Consider the following 16,551-nt stretch of genomic DNA (forward strand, 5'->3'; position numbering starts at 1 on the left):
TGGAAGTAAGGCAATACTTATCTATGCATTATGGACATTTATTATGCTTTTATCTCTGCCATGTTTTTTTCCACATAGATACACAAGCCAAGTGTTTTGCTTACCTGAGGCTCTTCTGCTCTGGGGAACTGAGCAAAGCACTGAAAGTAATAGAGATGCAAAGTTTAATTCCTAACCCAGACTTTGTGGTGTGATATACCAGTAAAGCTCAACATTTACCCCAAATGCTTGGTAACACAGGCAGGACTGGCAGCCCAAGCAACCCAAGTGGGCGCAGCAATGTTTTCAGGGGTGCCAATGAGGCAGTGGGTGACCCGACAAGCACACCCCAGAACCCCTTGTAATATTCTAATGGATGCAATGGTATAAACCACGCATGGCTGTGTAATGCTCCAAGATTTGCTCCCTGTCACCATCTGTGGTAATTCAAGGAATCCTAGGTGCATTTATTGGATCACACAACACAGCCATTCATGCCAGGAAAATGTCCTGGGCCAGACCTGGCACAGTAATTGTTGTAGAGTGAAATATGACCTCTGTCCAGATGTGTGCCTGCCCCACTCCTAGGCATGCCCAATATCCAGTGTTGGACATAACATTTGCATAGGGGCTGACACAGGCAAAGGCTATTATGTGTAGGCCTGTAATCCGTGATTGATGCAATGAGCTCTGCCTGGGTAGCCCTCATGGAACTTTATTCATTTCTTTAATAGATTTTAACCTGCATTTCGGGCTGCCCTGCCCTCACAAAGCAGCTTGCAATATTTAAAAAACATGAACACCAAATTACAACACTCAGCAGCAGCAGCAGCTAATGGTTTTCAAACATCATATGCGGACCGGAATAAATATGTCTTCAGGCTGTTGTTTTTTTAAAGCCAGCAGTGAAGAGGCCATGTGTATCTCCCTCCAGAGGTGTGGGGCCACCACTGAGAAAGCCCTATTACTACTATCCACCAGCCTGATGGCTCTTGCTGGTGGCCCAGAAAGTAGGGCCTCCGAGGGTGATCTTACTGCTTGGGTGGGCTCATACATTATGTCCAAAGCATGGATGATGGGAGAGCATAGGGTGAGACAGGCAAGCCCACACCATCCTATTCCCCTACTGCATGTAAAAATAAGCATGTACAATAGGGCTGTAGTTTCATTGACCTAAGGGATTCTTTGGTACTTGTTGAGGTTTACCAGGAACATGTCAGAAATTATTTGGTTCAGCACACTTATTTTGGGGCTCTTCCACACTCTATTATCAACATTTTGGGGGAATGATGGGAAGAAATAATGGGAATGTGGAAGAAATTTCATTATCAATTTAACGAGTCACATTCTGATTTTGAGGTTTCTTACAGTAAATTATTATGTTATTTATTATTATTTATTACATTTCTATACTGCCTGAGTATAGCTGAGGCTCTCTGGGCGGTTTAAAAGATTACCTGAAGCTTCTAACATAGCTAACTTACCTCCCCAAATACTAAGAATTGTTGATAGATGGAAAAAAGAGGAAGACTCCAATTGTTAGACTGTGGGAAAATAAAGTCTGGGTGGTGATCAGTATTTCAGATCAACATATTTGCTACTTTGTAGATGAAGAGAAATCAAGTATTATGAGACCTTGCAAATGGCTAATTTTTGTCGTTGTTGATTACTGGGAAAGAAATAACAGAAGTGGAACCTTTGGATGGATAGATATGATCTTGGAATGATTTGTTGTGAAAGATCAGGAAGAAAATGATGAGGATGAAAAATAGCAAGGTGCATATTATTTATCCATTATGTTAATAGATGAAATGTTTGTATTGGATATATGCGAGTGTTATGCCTTTGCAATTGTTTTGCAATACAATATATACATTTAAATGTAAATTTCAATGGTAAATGTTGGCATTCAATGAGTTTTTGACATTCACCATAATGTATCAAGATGCACAAACGTGTCATCGCTGCAGAGCAGATGCAAGTTATAGACGCCAGGCCATCCGTTTCACAATCTGATTTACAGTGTTTTTCAAGCCCTGCTGCAGGAATCTGGAGAGAGTCTGGCGGGCTACTCACCCGAGCACAATTTTCTATGCCAGGAGCTCCGGGCATACCCTGGTCACCCTTTTCCCCTTTGACTCCACCAGGGACTTGGAACAACTGCATCTGAGCACAATCTCCACAAATGTTCTGGCATGAGAGAGGGAAAAAGAGCACGAGATGCAGAAAATTCCAGCATTGCCTGTTGCCTTCCCAACACACATCATCACCATTTGTATTATGTATAATGCACAAGAGGGGTGCAGCGTTCATAGAGATGGACAAGACCTGACAGCTCTGGTCAGGACATAATTGGGTAGGTCCAGGTCATTGTTGCATTGGAACCTGCAGCAGCTTCTTTTCACTGACAAACATCTCAGCAAGGTGAAGTGTTCACAAGCCTAGCAACGCTGGCCCTCTCCCTAACAATGCTTCCTCTTTCTTTCACTGCACATTTAGCACAGCTCCATTGGAATCAGATGGAGCCGAGTGTTAATTTCATGGGTGTTTTGTTTTGTTGTTATTTAATATTTTCTTTCAATTAATTAATAAATATAGTACTACAATCATGTAATATATACCATATATACTACAGTATACTATATATAAACCATCCATAAGATAATATAATACATATCAACAACCTAAAAGCACTATGACATTTTACATTAAATGTACACTATTTTTCCTGTGATGCCTTCAGTTCCTCTGATCAGATTAAATTATACCCAACAATGGATATGGATTTACTGTTTCCTGAACTTTCTTATAAAGTTATTCTCCTGTTGTCCCCATTCCATAACCCATACCAAATTTGTCAACTTGACCACATAGACCATTTTCCATATCTTATTAATCCCACCTGATTAATCCATTCATCAATGAATGGGGAACTGACCTTTTTCCTATGATAGGAAATAGCCATATGAGCAGCCATGAATACATAAACCATCAGTTCCATAAAGTTTATTTTGATGCTCATCACCATTTGTGGCAGCAAATGTTTTTGGCATTTTCTTCTGTTATTTTTATCACACTTTCTGAAACCACCACAGACCATGGTTTAATGAATCAGTGTAGTCCACCTCTATATCCTAAGACAGGATGACCTGTTCCGAAAATACCCCTAACAGACATCTATCCAATCTTTTCTTTAGATAGATAGATTGATTGATTGATTGATTTTCTTAATTGCCCATCTGGCTGGTCACCTGGCCACTCTGGGTGATGTACAACAGTACAACAGTTTAAAACAATAAAATTCCACATTAAAACATCATATTTCTAAAAAATACCCTAACCCACCCCAAAGGCCTGCTTGAACAACCATGTTTTCAATGCGTGGCGGAAGCTCATTAAAGAGGGGGCATGCTGGAGTTCCCTAGGGAGGGAGTTCTACAGAGTGGGAGCTGTCACAGAGAAGGCCCTCTCCCTTGTCCTCGCCAGCCTAGCTGTCCTGGCTGATGGGACAGTGAGAAGGCCATCCGAGGCTGATCTTGTTGAGCGGCCCTGTCTGGTGTTGCTGGAGGCACTCCTTGAGATAGGCTGAGCTGGAACTAGGGATGTCAGAGAATTCCGCCACGAATCTCGTGGAGGCCGAATGCCAGCGCATTTGGCCCCCCGAAATCGGTGGCGGAACGGTCTGCCCCCCCATCCCCCCAGGGACGGGACTTACCTTGGACGGATCTTCCTGGCTGCGGCGGCTCCGGTGGTGGTGCGGCGGCAGTGCGGCAGCAGTGCGGCGGCTGCGGCGGCCGGTCTGCCGACCGGCTGCCATCGCCATTTCCAGTTAAAAAAACCAAAAAACAAAAAAAGTGATAGGCTACGTAAAATTTACGTAGCCTATCACGGCTAGATTTTTAAAAAACACCGTGATAGGCTACGTAAATGTTTACGTAGCCTATCATGGCTGATTTAAAAGAAAAAAAAAACACGCGTACGCAAATGGCGGTGCCCATGGGCGCCGCCATTTGCATTCCTTATTTTGGCACATCTTAGTCTACGTAGACATTTACGTAGACTAAGATGGCGAAAATAAGGGGAACGCAAATAGTGTAGCGTCTACACTATTTGCGTACACATTTTTTTTTTCTCTTTTAAATCAGCCGTGATAGGCTATGTAAACATTTACATAGCCTATCACGGCTGACTGCAGGGACGCAAATGGCAGCGGCTACGGCCGCTGCCATTTGCGTCCCTGCTAGCCAGTGGCTGGATGACCGGCTGCTGGCGGAGCTGGCCGGCGGCTCCGCAGAATCCCTGCGGAACGGAGCCGGCCGGCCAGAATTTCAGGGAGGAGGGACGGAGCACCTCCCCCCCCGGCCAGAATTTTGGGGGGAGGGACGGAGTGCCTCCCCCCCCCCACAAATGTCACCCATCGAAAAAGTTAATTGACTTTCGTACATCCCTAGCTGGAACTGTATAGGGTTTTAAAGGTCAAAACCAACACCTTGAATTTGGCCGAGAAAACAACTGGTAGCCAGTGCAACTCCTTCAGCACCAGAGTGATGTGATCACACTGGCTGCCTTTAATCAGGTGAGCCACTAGGGATGTACGAAAGTCACTTAACTTTTCGAAGGGTGACATTTGTGGTGGTGGGGAAGCACTCCATCCCTCCCCCCGAAATTCTCTCTGGCCAGCTAGGCTCCGCGGAGATTCCGCCATGCCACCGGCTGGAGCCGCCCTTAGCCAGACATCCAGCCGCTTGGCAGTCTGCAGGGACGCAAATGGCGGCTGCCATTTGCATCCCTGTATTTTGCCATGATAGGCTATGTAAATATTTATGTAGCCTATCACGGCAAACCCCCCCACAAAACAGTGGATGCAAATGACGGGGGCTATGGCAGCCTCCATTTGCATTCCCTTTTTTTTCACCATTTTAGCCTACGTAAATATTTACGTAGGCTATTACGGCGAAAAAAAAGGGGAACGCAAATGGTGGCCACTACGCCATTTGTGTTCCCTCCCCCGCCCGCCATAATAGCCTACGGAAATATTTATGTAGGCTAAAACGGCAAAAAAAAAGGGAACGCAAATGGCGGCCGCCATAGCCCCTGCCATTTGCGTCCATTTCCCCCCCCCATGATAGGCTATGTAAATACTTATGTAGCCTATCATGGCCTCCGCAGGGACACAAATGGTGTCCCTGCGTTAGCCGTGATAGGCTACATAATTATTTACGTAGCCGATCACGGCTATAATGAGGAAGCGAATGGCGGCCGCAGACGCACTGGCATTCGGCCTCACCGAGATCCGTGGCGGAATTTTCTGATATCCCTATGAGCTGCCGCCTTTAGATGACAATGTTTTTCAGCTGTGCAATCCTAGGGTCTCAGATTCTGTACTTTGCATCATCACAAAAGTCAACCCGAGATCCTTTTGTCCTCACCTTAAGCACGTCAATGCTCTCAGCAGCCAGCGGTCCCTGCAATGGAGAAATAGAGAGGGAGAGAGAAATAAAAGGCACATGGACAAAAGCAGTCCATCTTCTCTTCCTCCTCCTCTTCCCTAAAAGCAAAATGGTGCCATGAGCGCCTAGGGTTGTTTGCCAAAAGCAGTGTGAACTCCTGACGGACTCCGTCAAGCATCCCCCTGGCTGCTCCTTTTGTTAATAATGCAGCTTCTAGTTTGGATCTCTTCTGCACTTGTCCTTTCCAGGTGATGGGGAGGGGGGCTTGGGGAACAGCTGAGCAAAGGGGGCAACACTAAGCACAGGCCTGAGCGAGGGCAAGGAAAGGCGGACACTCCAGTCCTGTACCTACCAAGTCTCCCACCGTCCCAGGCAGTCCCGGCAAGCCATTGTGTCCTGGGATGCCCTAAAGGCAAGGAGAAACTTTGAATATTTGAGTCCTTCTCAGCTGTCAGTTCCTGAAGTGATCCTTGCTTTCTCAAAGGGATCCTCTCTCAGCTGCTGGCACCTCAAACAGGACCAGAACTTGGGGCCTCAGACTCCTACCTACCCCCACCTTCCCAGCTCCTTCACCTATTCCTCAGCCCTCGTAGGCTCCTAGTCTGACCTCTTGATGGATGAGTGGCCAGATGCCAAAGAGGATGGGGCTCCTGCTCCTTTAATAAATGTGTAGAACAAGGAATTTCAGCAGAAATTCCTACTTTAACACCACTATTCAAGCATCTAGTCACCCTACTTTATTAGTTGGGAGCCTCATATAAACTTTCTACCTCTAGGTGACAACCAATACTGGGCAGTTTGCTGGTGACCATTGGCCACCAAGTCAGGACTTTCTTGCTCCCCACCTTTCTCTTCAGACCTGTCAAGACCTGCTGCTTCCCTTTCTTTCAGCTCTTCCAGTCCATCTTTATTTGGTTCTTCATCCTATTCTATGTACTGCTTTCTCAGATGCAGCATGGTTGCTCATTTACTACACTGTGGAAATTGTCTTGGCCCTAAAACTAGGGATGTACGAAAGTCACCTACCTTTCGTGGATTATGTTGATGGTGGGGGGGAGGCGTTCCGTTCCTCCCCCCGGAATCCTCAACAGGGGGGAGGCGCTCCGTTCCCCCCCCCCAGAATCCTCCGCGGCTGGCTGTACTCTGCGGCAGCTCCGCGGAGCAGCCGGCCAGGCCCAGCCAGGCCAGAGCCGTCCGCAGCCGGGTTTCCGGCTGCAGAGGGCTCTGGGAAACAACAACAACAACAACCGCGTACGCAAATGGCGGCGGCTACGGCCGCCGCCATTTGCGTTCCTTATTTTTGCTGTCTTAATCTACGTAAATATTTACGTAGACTAAGATGGCGAAAATAAGGGGAACGCAAATAGCGTAGCGGATGCTATTTGCGTTCCCCTTATTTTCGCCGTCTTAGTCTACGTAAATATTTACGTAGACTAAGACGGCCCAAAATAAGAAACGCAAATGGCGGCGGCCATAGCCGCCACCATTTGCGTACGCCTTTTTTTTTTTTACCCAGACGTTTTAGGCTACGTAAAAACATACGTAGCCTATCACGTCTCTGTAAAACAACAACAACAACTGCAAATGGCGGTGGTGGCAGCCGGTTGGAAGACCAGCTGCCGCAGCCGCCGCAGCTGCTGCTGGAGCCGCCACCGCCCGGAAGATCCGCCCCAGGTAAGTCTCGTCCCGGGGGGGATCTGCGGGGTGGCGGGGGGGGTGGCGGGCCATTCCACCACGGAGTTTGGGGGGCCGAATGCACTGGCATTCGGCCTCACCGAGATCCATGGCGGAATTCTCTGACATCCCTACCTAAAACTGATGCCTCTTTGCTGGTCTATTGCACTAGATGGCCTTCCTTAGACTCCAATATGGCCTGGTTCTTCATGGGAAACAGTGGGCACCAAGAGGTGGGAGAAAGGGTAGTTAAAATATTCTACTATCTGGACTTAGGGGATATCCTTGGATTTGATTATGAAACCTGGTAAATTTCCTCTGACTCCATCAACCCGGGTTAAAATGACAAAGATACCAAAAGCTGACACTGTAGCCCCATTAATGCCAAAAGGAATGGACTAGCACTGTGTATTGATAAATAGTCCACTCTCCTGCTTTCGTGTTGGCTTCTCCTGGACCCCAAGTGAGGACAGTGTCTAGAGCAGGCATTATGCACCTGTTACTACACTCCTGGGGGCGGGGGGAGCTGAGAGTTTCCTGGGCCCATCTAAAAGTAATGACCCAAGTAAGTAGACATTCCCTTTATTAAAACCTGTTTTGAGTGATACCAACCGGGGGCAGCAATTGGAAAGCACTAGTGATGGCTAAGTCCGCCACCCCGACTCCAAGACTAGCTTGAAAATAAGTTGAGATAGTCCCTCCCAATTTGGGAAATAGGTCATTTTGTTTCTGAGCCCATCTAGCTGCCGCAGGAGGGCTTGCCCATTCATGAAATGGGTGCTGTGCAGGGCATGGCTGATCAGAAAACACTCATTTCCCAGAAGACAGACTGCTGAGACTAAAAGAAAAGTGACTTGTCGAAGAATATATGTCCAAGGTGGAGGTAGAGGTCTGAGCTTCAAAACACAAAACCACTCTTTTGAACCCAAATAAAGAAGGTGCTGGAGGGCAGCCCTTGCATTGCAGCATGCCAGCTTCCCAGTTAAAAATAAAAAATCAAAAAATCTTAAGAAGTAAATAAAAGTCAGGAGACAAAAGGAGCATGTCGGGCATTAAGAGAGGTGTCTGCAGACACCACAATGGAGACCCCAGCACTAGAGCATCAGCATCAGCCAAGTAGGGAGGGGGTTGGAAGGAATGTGGGGAAAGAATTTGGAAGACTGATGGATGTGGGTGTGGGGGATGGGAGCAGAGTAGGAGGAAAAATTCCCTGTAGCTCTGGTTAGAAGCCAGAGAAGTATTCAGGGCTCATCATGCTTGCCTCTAGAAGGCACACCTTTTGATCTTGCGGTGATCAAGTATGTGTGCAAAGTGGTGGTGGGGGCACGGTTAAGATCAAGATGCCACTTTGGCACGAAAAGGTCTATAGATGGGAATGTATCAGTTGTATGTGCACGGAGAGCTTTGCCACTGTTCTCTTTCCTAAAGCCAACTACCCTGCTGGACTGTTAGTTGATGCCAACCTCTGCTGTCACATTAGAGGGTTAGGGGGATCAGAGGCCTAGATCAGTGTTTGTGTTCAGAAGTGCAAGGCAGTGGTGGTGTGGAGAAATTGCTGTCAACTAGGGCTCCTTCAGTGTGGTGCTCAGGACTTCTCTCTCCAATGGTATGGTTGGTGAGCAACTCCCATCTCCTGTTTTGGCTCACCAGAGGCAAGGATTGTCCAGCACCAAGAAGGTAATGGCAACAGAATTCTCATGCATTGCCCCCACTTTCCCAAAGTCTTTTAACATGGTTTGACATTTCCATGAGGTTACAGCAGGGATGTAGGGATGGTACTCCGGAGGACTACGTCCTCGCTCACAGCCATAGCACAACTCACTTGCTTAGTACAGCACAAACCTCCAAGACTGACAGAGGTCCCACAGTCTAAACAGAGCTCCCAGTTTCAGTTTTCATTGATCAGCCAGAAAAATCAGGGGCAGTGAGATAGAATTCTGCGGTTGCAAAGCCCACTTCTTCCAGGTTAAGGGGGTTTACTAAGTCTGTGCCTTACCATAGGGCCCCTAAATTCTGGAGCTGGTACTGATAAAGCATACCTGTGTTCTTGTCTGTCAAATACTGGGACGTATAGATCTCCTACCACTTACCTGCCTTCCAGGAGCTCCTGGTGGTCCTGGTGGTCCCGGAGCACCTGGCGGTCCCTGTAACACCACAAAGAGAGACGGAGAGAGGAAATGCTGTTAAGTAAGCAGTGGGAGGAGGAATAGAGGAGCCAAGGTCGCCACGCACAGAGGAGCAAGCATGCACATACACACACACACACCTGAGGGCCCGGCTGAGGCTGCCAGGAAGTCCCGATCCACAGTCCTGGGGCGCCCTGCGGGTCCAAAAGGGGAGAGCGTTTAGCAAAGGCCAAGCGGGACGTAGGTGTTCCAGCCTCCGAGGTAGCAAAGGCGTTGCAGTTGAGCGGTGGATGGGGGGGCACGGGTGGCTTTGAACCATCATCCAGCCTGGCAGCGAATCCCCAAGGCCCTGGGGAAGGGGGAGCAGGAAGCGACGCTTACCGGCAGACCTACGTAGTTTGGGTCCACGCGAGAGCTGGGCTGGCAGGTGCATTCACCAGTATCTCCCTAAGGAGACAAACATGGGGAATAAGGGGTGAGAGACTGGAGCACCAGGAGGTGCTGGGGGCAGAGGACTGAGTGGTTTACAGGGGATCCTTTGCTGCTGGCTTGCTCACATAAACAAGAGTTGGGGTCAATATCCTTAATGGAACACCTCCCATCCACATCAGCAAGGACTTCTAGGCTGTTTCAGCCATCCCCTGATCTTGGGTTATTCGCAGGTGCACCATGTTTCCCTTCAACTGTGAGCCCCACTCCCAGAAGTGTTGAGGGCTGTGTGCAGTGCACGACAAACAGTGTGTATTTATTACACAATATACTAGTGGTGCAGGGAGACCCCAAAACCTGGGGCAAAAAGCAGTGAGTGTCCTCAAACTTGGGATGAGGGAGGAGGAATCTGACCCACCTTCTCACCTCTGGCTCCTTTTTCACCCTGGAGAAAAAAAAGGTCAGAAGGTCAGATGGAACAGGGAGTTGATCTCCACCCCCACCCCCCAAATATAAATACAAGGTGATGATCAGGTCTAACTTCAGCACTCAGAACCAACCCAGGTATGTAATTTAATATGACAATGGAACCAATTACCTAGGGAGGTAGTGGGCTCTCTGTCAGGGTGGAAACTGAGCCGATAGAACCCCAGAGCAGTTCTGATTCTGAGGAGGAACAGTAATCCGTGGGAGAGGAGCCAGCTCATCTCTCACAGGCACAGCAGCTGGCAGAGATTCCTCCTGCCGGCATTCCTGAGATTGATAGTGATCCTAGCAGTCAGAAAGTGTGGGAGGGGGGCTTGCTGGACGCTCGACACAGACGCAAAGAGCGACGAGTGATGGAGGGCGCGGAAAGGAGGCGTAGCGCCCGTTTGGCACGCAAGCAACGGCCGCGTCCCGTGGACCCAAGGGAAAGAGGGAGGATCTTCAAGTGGGAGGGAGGAGGAGCCCAGAGGGAGGATGGGAGGAGGAGCCCATAAGTTCAGGGTCTTCAAGTGATTCTCCTTCAAATGGGGACCAACTGCCTACCAGGAGCATAGGCTACTCTGCTGTTCATTGCTTAGTTGCTGGTGATTAGCATCTGAAAGAGTCATTAAGTTGTAAAAGGATTAAAGCCTTGAAAAGAAACCTTCTGTCTGTGTCTTGAGTTGGCTATTGGAGTGTACTGAAAGAGGCCGCTAGGGCGCTCCTGACAGCTTGGTCCCCGTTCCTTTTTCCCCCCTCTCTCTTCTCCTACTGCCAAATGGAGGGTGCCAGGTACCTGGCGGTGCAAGCTCTGGCGCAAGAGAACCAGATTCTCCGTGACCAAGTGGCTCAACTGACGACTGCCGTACAGAATCTACAAGCTGCGGTTCAACCCCCACCACCTCCGATTCCCCCCCGCCGCAAGTGCCTGGTGGCTTTGCCAGAGAAGTTTTCTGGTGAGAAAGGACTTTTCCAGATTTTCCAGGCCCAACTGGAGCTGTACATGCGCCTTCGACCTGAGGATTTCCTGACAGAACAGGTTCATGTGGGCTTCATCATTAACCTACTTTCAGGTGTGTTAGCTAAATGGGCTTCGGGACTTCTTCTCGCTAATGACCCCCTGCTTGGGGACTATCAAGGTTTCATGACAGCGATGGCCAGATTTTTTGGTGACCCCCTGCGCACGCAGACAGCTTCTCATGAGATTCGCTGCCTCAGGCAGGGCAAGGACTCAGTTTCCAGCTATGCGACAACTTTTCACTTGCTGATGCAGGATTTACAGTGGAATGATGCCACGCTGGTGGCTCAGTTTTTGGACGGTTTGAACGACGAGATCTTAGACGAGTTGGCGCGCACGCCTAGCCCGCCTACTTTGGAGGACCTCATCCAGACCTGCCTCCAGATAGATAGTCAGCTGGAGGGGCGCTGGCAGACCCGGTGGGGCACCGGGGGCCGAGATTTCCTTCCTCCGCCCCTGCGTTGGGGGCGGAGGAGACCTCGATGCAGCTGGGGAGCTACCCGAGCCCCACTGCCGCCAGAGGAACTAGAGCGGCGGCGCGCTGAGCACCGATGCTTTCAGTGTGGAAAGCTGGGACATTTCGCCAAAACCTGCTGAGCTAGACCTGCAGCTCCTCTGCCTTCCCCTCCTCTCCTTCCTTCTCCTCCTCCTCCTTGCCCCCAGGCCTGACTAGGCTGCCCCCCAAGCCTGTTGGGGGTCTCCAGTGTGGGGGACGGTTCCACACCCGGTGGGTGCCTTCTGCAACCCACCACCCGCCCATCTGTTCACCTCCACTCCTCCCAGTGGGGTGGGGTGGAGGCACTGGCTTTAGTGGACTCAGGGGCTACGACCAGTTTCATGGATGAAACTTCCACAAGATTCCTACCCTGCCTCTTCCTGCCCCCTTGGCAGTGGAGACCATCGATGGGCGTCCTCTTTCTTCGGGCGCGGTGACCCGGATTACAGCTCCGCTCACTCTGCACGCCCAGTCCCACGTTAAGCAGATTCAGTTTCACTTGGCCAAGGTTCCCCAATACCCAATTGTGCTGGGTGTTTCCTGGCTCTCTAAGCATAATCCTCAGATTTCTTGGGAGCTTCAGCAAATGGAGTTTGCGTCTCCCTACTGCCAGGAGCATTGCCTCCCGGTTGAGGCGCCAGTCCCAGTCCAGGCCTTAACCCTTTCCTCCCCCTCCTCGTCTGCTTCTGGCAGTTCTTCAGCTACCGTGATCCCTCCAGAGAAGTATGCAGCTTTTCAGGATGTTTTCGACAAGAAGGAGGCCGACCAGCTCCCGCCCCACCGCCCATTTGACTGTGCCATTAACCTCATTGCGGGGGTGACCATCCCCACTGGCCGACTCTTTTGATGTCGGAGCCAGAACTTTGAGCTCTGCGGGAGTTTTTCGACACAAACCTCAGACGTGGTTTCATTCGCCCTTCCTCCTCCCCCGCCTGTGCCCCTACCATCTTTGTGACCAAGAAATCTGGAGAACTCCACCCGGTGCACGACTACAGAGCCCTCAATTCGGTCTCGATCCCTGACAAGTACCCCCTCCCCCTGATCCCTGAGATGCTGGAGTGCCTGGGGCAAGCCAAGATTTTCACAAAGTTGGACCTACGTGGCACCTACAATCTGATTCGCATTTGGGAGGGGGATGAGAGGAAGACCTGTTTTGGCACCCGGTACGGAGCATATGAATACCTAGTAATGCTGTTTGGGCTCGCCTGCGCCCCCCCCCCACGTTTTCGCGTTTTATGAATTCCATCTTCCGGGACTATTTGGACTCTTTCCTCATTGTGTATCTTGATGATTTACTTATATTTTCTGAGGACCCCCACGCCCATCAGCACCATGTCTCCACCATCCTCCAGTGCCTCCGTGAGAACCATCTGTATGCCAAACTGGAGAAATGTGCATTTGACCTAACCTCTTTGGACTATCTTGCCTACATTATCTCAGCTGACGGTATCAGGATGGCTCCTGCAAAGGTCCAGGCTGTCCTCTCCTGGCAGGCTCCATTCACCAAGAAGGACTTGCAATGTTTTCTGGGGTTTGCTAATTTCTACAGAAAGTTCCTGCCCAGCTTTGCTCAGTTGACATCTCCTCTCACAGACCTCCTTAAGGGCAGGAAATCTCTTTTTCATTGGACGGCATCTGCCCAACAGGCTTTCAAGGAACTTAAGCTTTTTAGTTCTGAGCCGATCCTGTTACATCCTGACCCGAGGAAGCCTTTTGTGGTGCAAACTGATGCCTCTGACTTTGCGCTGGGGGCGGTGCTTTTTCAGCCAGATTGGGTGGGCGGCGGGTTGCGACCCTGCGCCAACCACTCCAGGAAGCTGAAGATGTCCGAGAGGAATTATACCATCTGGGAGAAGGAACTGTTGGCCATCAAGTCCGCTTTGGAGACCTGGCGTCATCTGCTGGAGGGGCACAGCACCCAGTTGAGGTTAGAATCGACCATCGCAACCTGGAACATCTTCAGACAGAAGTCTTAAACCAGAGGCAGATTAGGTGGTCCTTATTTTCCCCCCAGTTCCACATTAAGATTTGCCATGTGAAGGCCTCTGACAACCTACAAGCAGATGCTCTTTCCTGTAAGCCGGACCTCCAGCCAGGGGGTGAGGGAAATCCCCCCCGTCTCTGATTCTTCCCCCCCAGAGCCTGGTGGCAGCTGCAGTGCCTCACTCTTGGGAGGAGCTCCTTCACTCTGCACAGGCTCAGGATGCTTTTGTTCGCACAAAAGTGGAGGAACTGGGGCTAGCCTCTGCCCCTCCACTTTACCCCCTTCTCTTTGCGAGGTGGCCTGCTTTACCATTCTGGTCGGGTCTATGTGCCTTCTAGACCCCTCCGTGAGAAGGTCCTCCATCAGTGCCACGACTCCCCCACCGCTGGGCATTTTGGCTTCGCCAAGACCCTGCACGGAGTGATGCCAGATTTTTGGTGGCCTCGTGTGTGTCAAGACATCAAGACCTATGTCGCCTCCTGCCCAACCTGCCAGCGGGTGAAGGCCCCCTCAGGCAAGCCCACAGGCTTGCTTCACCCCCTGCCTACCCCCTCAGGACCTTGGAAACTGGTCTCCCTTGACTTCATCACTGACTTGCCTCCCTCAAATGGTAAGACCACCATTCTGGTGGTGGTGGATTTGTTTTCTAAGATGGCCCATTTCACCCCTGCTCTGGGTTGCCCACAGCCAGGGAAACGACAGAGCTGTTTTTGGTGCATGTTTTCCAGCTCCATGGATGGTCCGAGGGTCTCATTTTGGATAGGGGGTCCCAGTTCACTGCCCATTTCTGGAGGGAGCTACTTGGGCTTCTCCATGTGATGCTCTGTCTTTCCTCTGCCCACCATCCACAGATGGACGGTGAGACCGAGCGCACCAATGCGACTCTGGAGCAATATTTGCGATGTTATGGCAATTACCAGCAAGATGACTGGTTTTCCTTGCTGCCTCTCGCAGAATTTGCTTATAACAATGCCTGCCATGCTTCCACCCGCCAAACTCAATTTTTTTGCCAATTTTGGTTACCACCCCAAGGCTTTCCCATCCACCTTAGCTCCCTCTTCGGTGCCAGCGGCCCATGACTTTTTAGAGGAGTTGCGAGCGGTACACCACCTCTTACAGGACTCCCTCGAGCAAGCCAAGACAGCCTACAAGGCCTCTGCAGACTGGCAGTGCCAGCCAGGTCCGTCTCTGCAACTGGGGGACTGGGTTTGGTTGTCCACCCAATACCTCCCCTCTTACTCACCCACAAGGAAGCTTGCGCCTCGCCACACGGGGCCTTTCCAGATTACGGCTCAGATTAACCCTGTTGCTTTTCGCCTGGCTCTCCCCCCCTCCATGAAGATCCATCCTGTTTTTCATCAGTCCTTGCTGTCCCCCCTGGTTTCTGGCGACTCTCATCACTCAGTCGGTTCCCCCCCGCTGCCAGTGCTGGTGAAGGGGGAGAAAGAGTTTGAGGTCACAGAGATTCTGGACTCCCACCTTTCTCGCGGCCGCCTGCAATATCTAGTGGACTGGAAGGGGTACGGGCCAGATGAGCGAACCTGGGAACCCACGGAAAATGTGCATGCTCTGTTGCTGCTGAGGTGCTTCCACCAGCTGTATCTCCACAAACCTGGGGCCCCAGGGGAGGAGCATGAGGGGGGGCCTCATGGGAGCGGGGTTGATGTCAGGGTGGAAACTGAACTGATGGAACCCCAGAGCAGTTCTGATTCTGAGGAGGATCAGCAATCCGTGGGAGAGGAGCCAGCTCATCCCCCACAGGCACAGCAGCTGGCAGAGATTCCTCCTGCTGGCATTCCTGAGATAGATAGTGACCCGGGCGGTGAGAGAGTGCAGGAGGGGGGCTTGCTAGATGCTCGAGGCAGATGCAGGGAGCGACGAGAGATGGAGGGTGTGGAAAGGAGGCGTAGTGCCCGTTTGGCGCGCAAGCAATGGCCACCTCCCGTGGACCCAAGGGAAAGAGGGAGGATCTCTCCCTAGCCCATAAGTTCAGGGTCTTCAAGTGATTCTCCTTCAAACGGGGATCAACTGCCTACTCGGAGCATAGGCTACTCCGCTGTTCATTGCTTAGTCTCTGGTGATTAGCATCTGAAAGAGTCATTAAGTTGTAAAAGGATTAAAGCCTTGAAAAGAATCCTTTCGTCTCTGTCTTGAGTTGGCTATTGGAGTGTACTGGAAGAGGCCGCTAGGGCGCTTCTGACACTCTCCCACACTGGAGGCGTTCAAGACGAGGCTGGACAGCCATCTGTCAGGGATGCTCTGACTTGGATTCCTGCATTGAGCAGGGGGTTGGACTCGATGGCCTTGCAGGCCCCTTCCAACCCTACTATTCTATGATTCTAACCATACATGCATAATCGACAACACTCATTTGACCAGCCTGCTATTTGGCCTGCTTTGCTCACTCCAGTTCGCCTCAGAACTGACAAATTCCTTGCCCACTGTAAGGGTCCTCCTCAGTTTCATAGGAAACCTATGAACTTGTCTTCTACTGAGTCAAATTCTGGGTCCTTCAAGATCATTTTTGTCTGTTCTGACTGGCAGTAGCTCTCCATGATTTCAAGAAAAAGAGTCATTCCCAGTCCTGTTGTTTTAAATGTGTTTAATTTGGAGATGCCAGGGATTGAACCTGGGCACTCTCTACAACAGGGTGGGCAACCTGTGGCCCCTGGCCTAATTTTATACAGCCCTTATCCCAATTTCAAATGCCCTCTGCAAGGGATCAGTTCAGACCACTGGCAAGAGTGATCTGTCCCCTTCCCCGGCAGCCCATTGAATGGGGAGAAAAACGGAGAGATGGAGAGAAAGAAGCGATTGCAGCAAGAAAAAATGGAGAGAGAAAGAGAGAGAGAGAGAGAGAGAGAGAGAAGGGTGTCATGAATATTATAGAAAAGATGGGCTCACACTAACTTTTTTTTGGTTTTTATTAG

The 16,551-nt window shown here is 50.4% G+C and overlaps 1 protein-coding gene across 1 annotated transcript in view; it reads right to left on the minus strand.

The window, feature by feature from the left end:
- Window positions 1-16,551, minus strand: part of COL16A1 (collagen type XVI alpha 1 chain) — a 162,269-nt gene that overhangs the window by 42,246 nt on the left and 103,472 nt on the right. The window contains exons 40-46 of the mRNA XM_084816361.1: window positions 10,077-10,103; window positions 9,611-9,676; window positions 9,370-9,423; window positions 9,194-9,247; window positions 5,409-5,444; window positions 2,056-2,169; window positions 105-140 (exon numbers count right to left, since the gene is read on the minus strand). Coding sequence (XP_084672487.1) covers window positions 105-140; window positions 2,056-2,169; window positions 5,409-5,444; window positions 9,194-9,247; window positions 9,370-9,423; window positions 9,611-9,676; window positions 10,077-10,103 — 387 coding nt within the window. The remainder of the gene's footprint in view (window positions 1-104; window positions 141-2,055; window positions 2,170-5,408; window positions 5,445-9,193; window positions 9,248-9,369; window positions 9,424-9,610; window positions 9,677-10,076; window positions 10,104-16,551) is intronic.

The sequence above is a fragment of the Heloderma suspectum genome, chromosome 10, assembly GCF_057233095.1.
Source record: "Heloderma suspectum isolate Gila_16-S chromosome 10, 16-S_ref, whole genome shotgun sequence".
In the NCBI taxonomy this organism is placed as follows: domain Eukaryota; kingdom Metazoa; phylum Chordata; class Lepidosauria; order Squamata; family Helodermatidae; genus Heloderma; species Heloderma suspectum.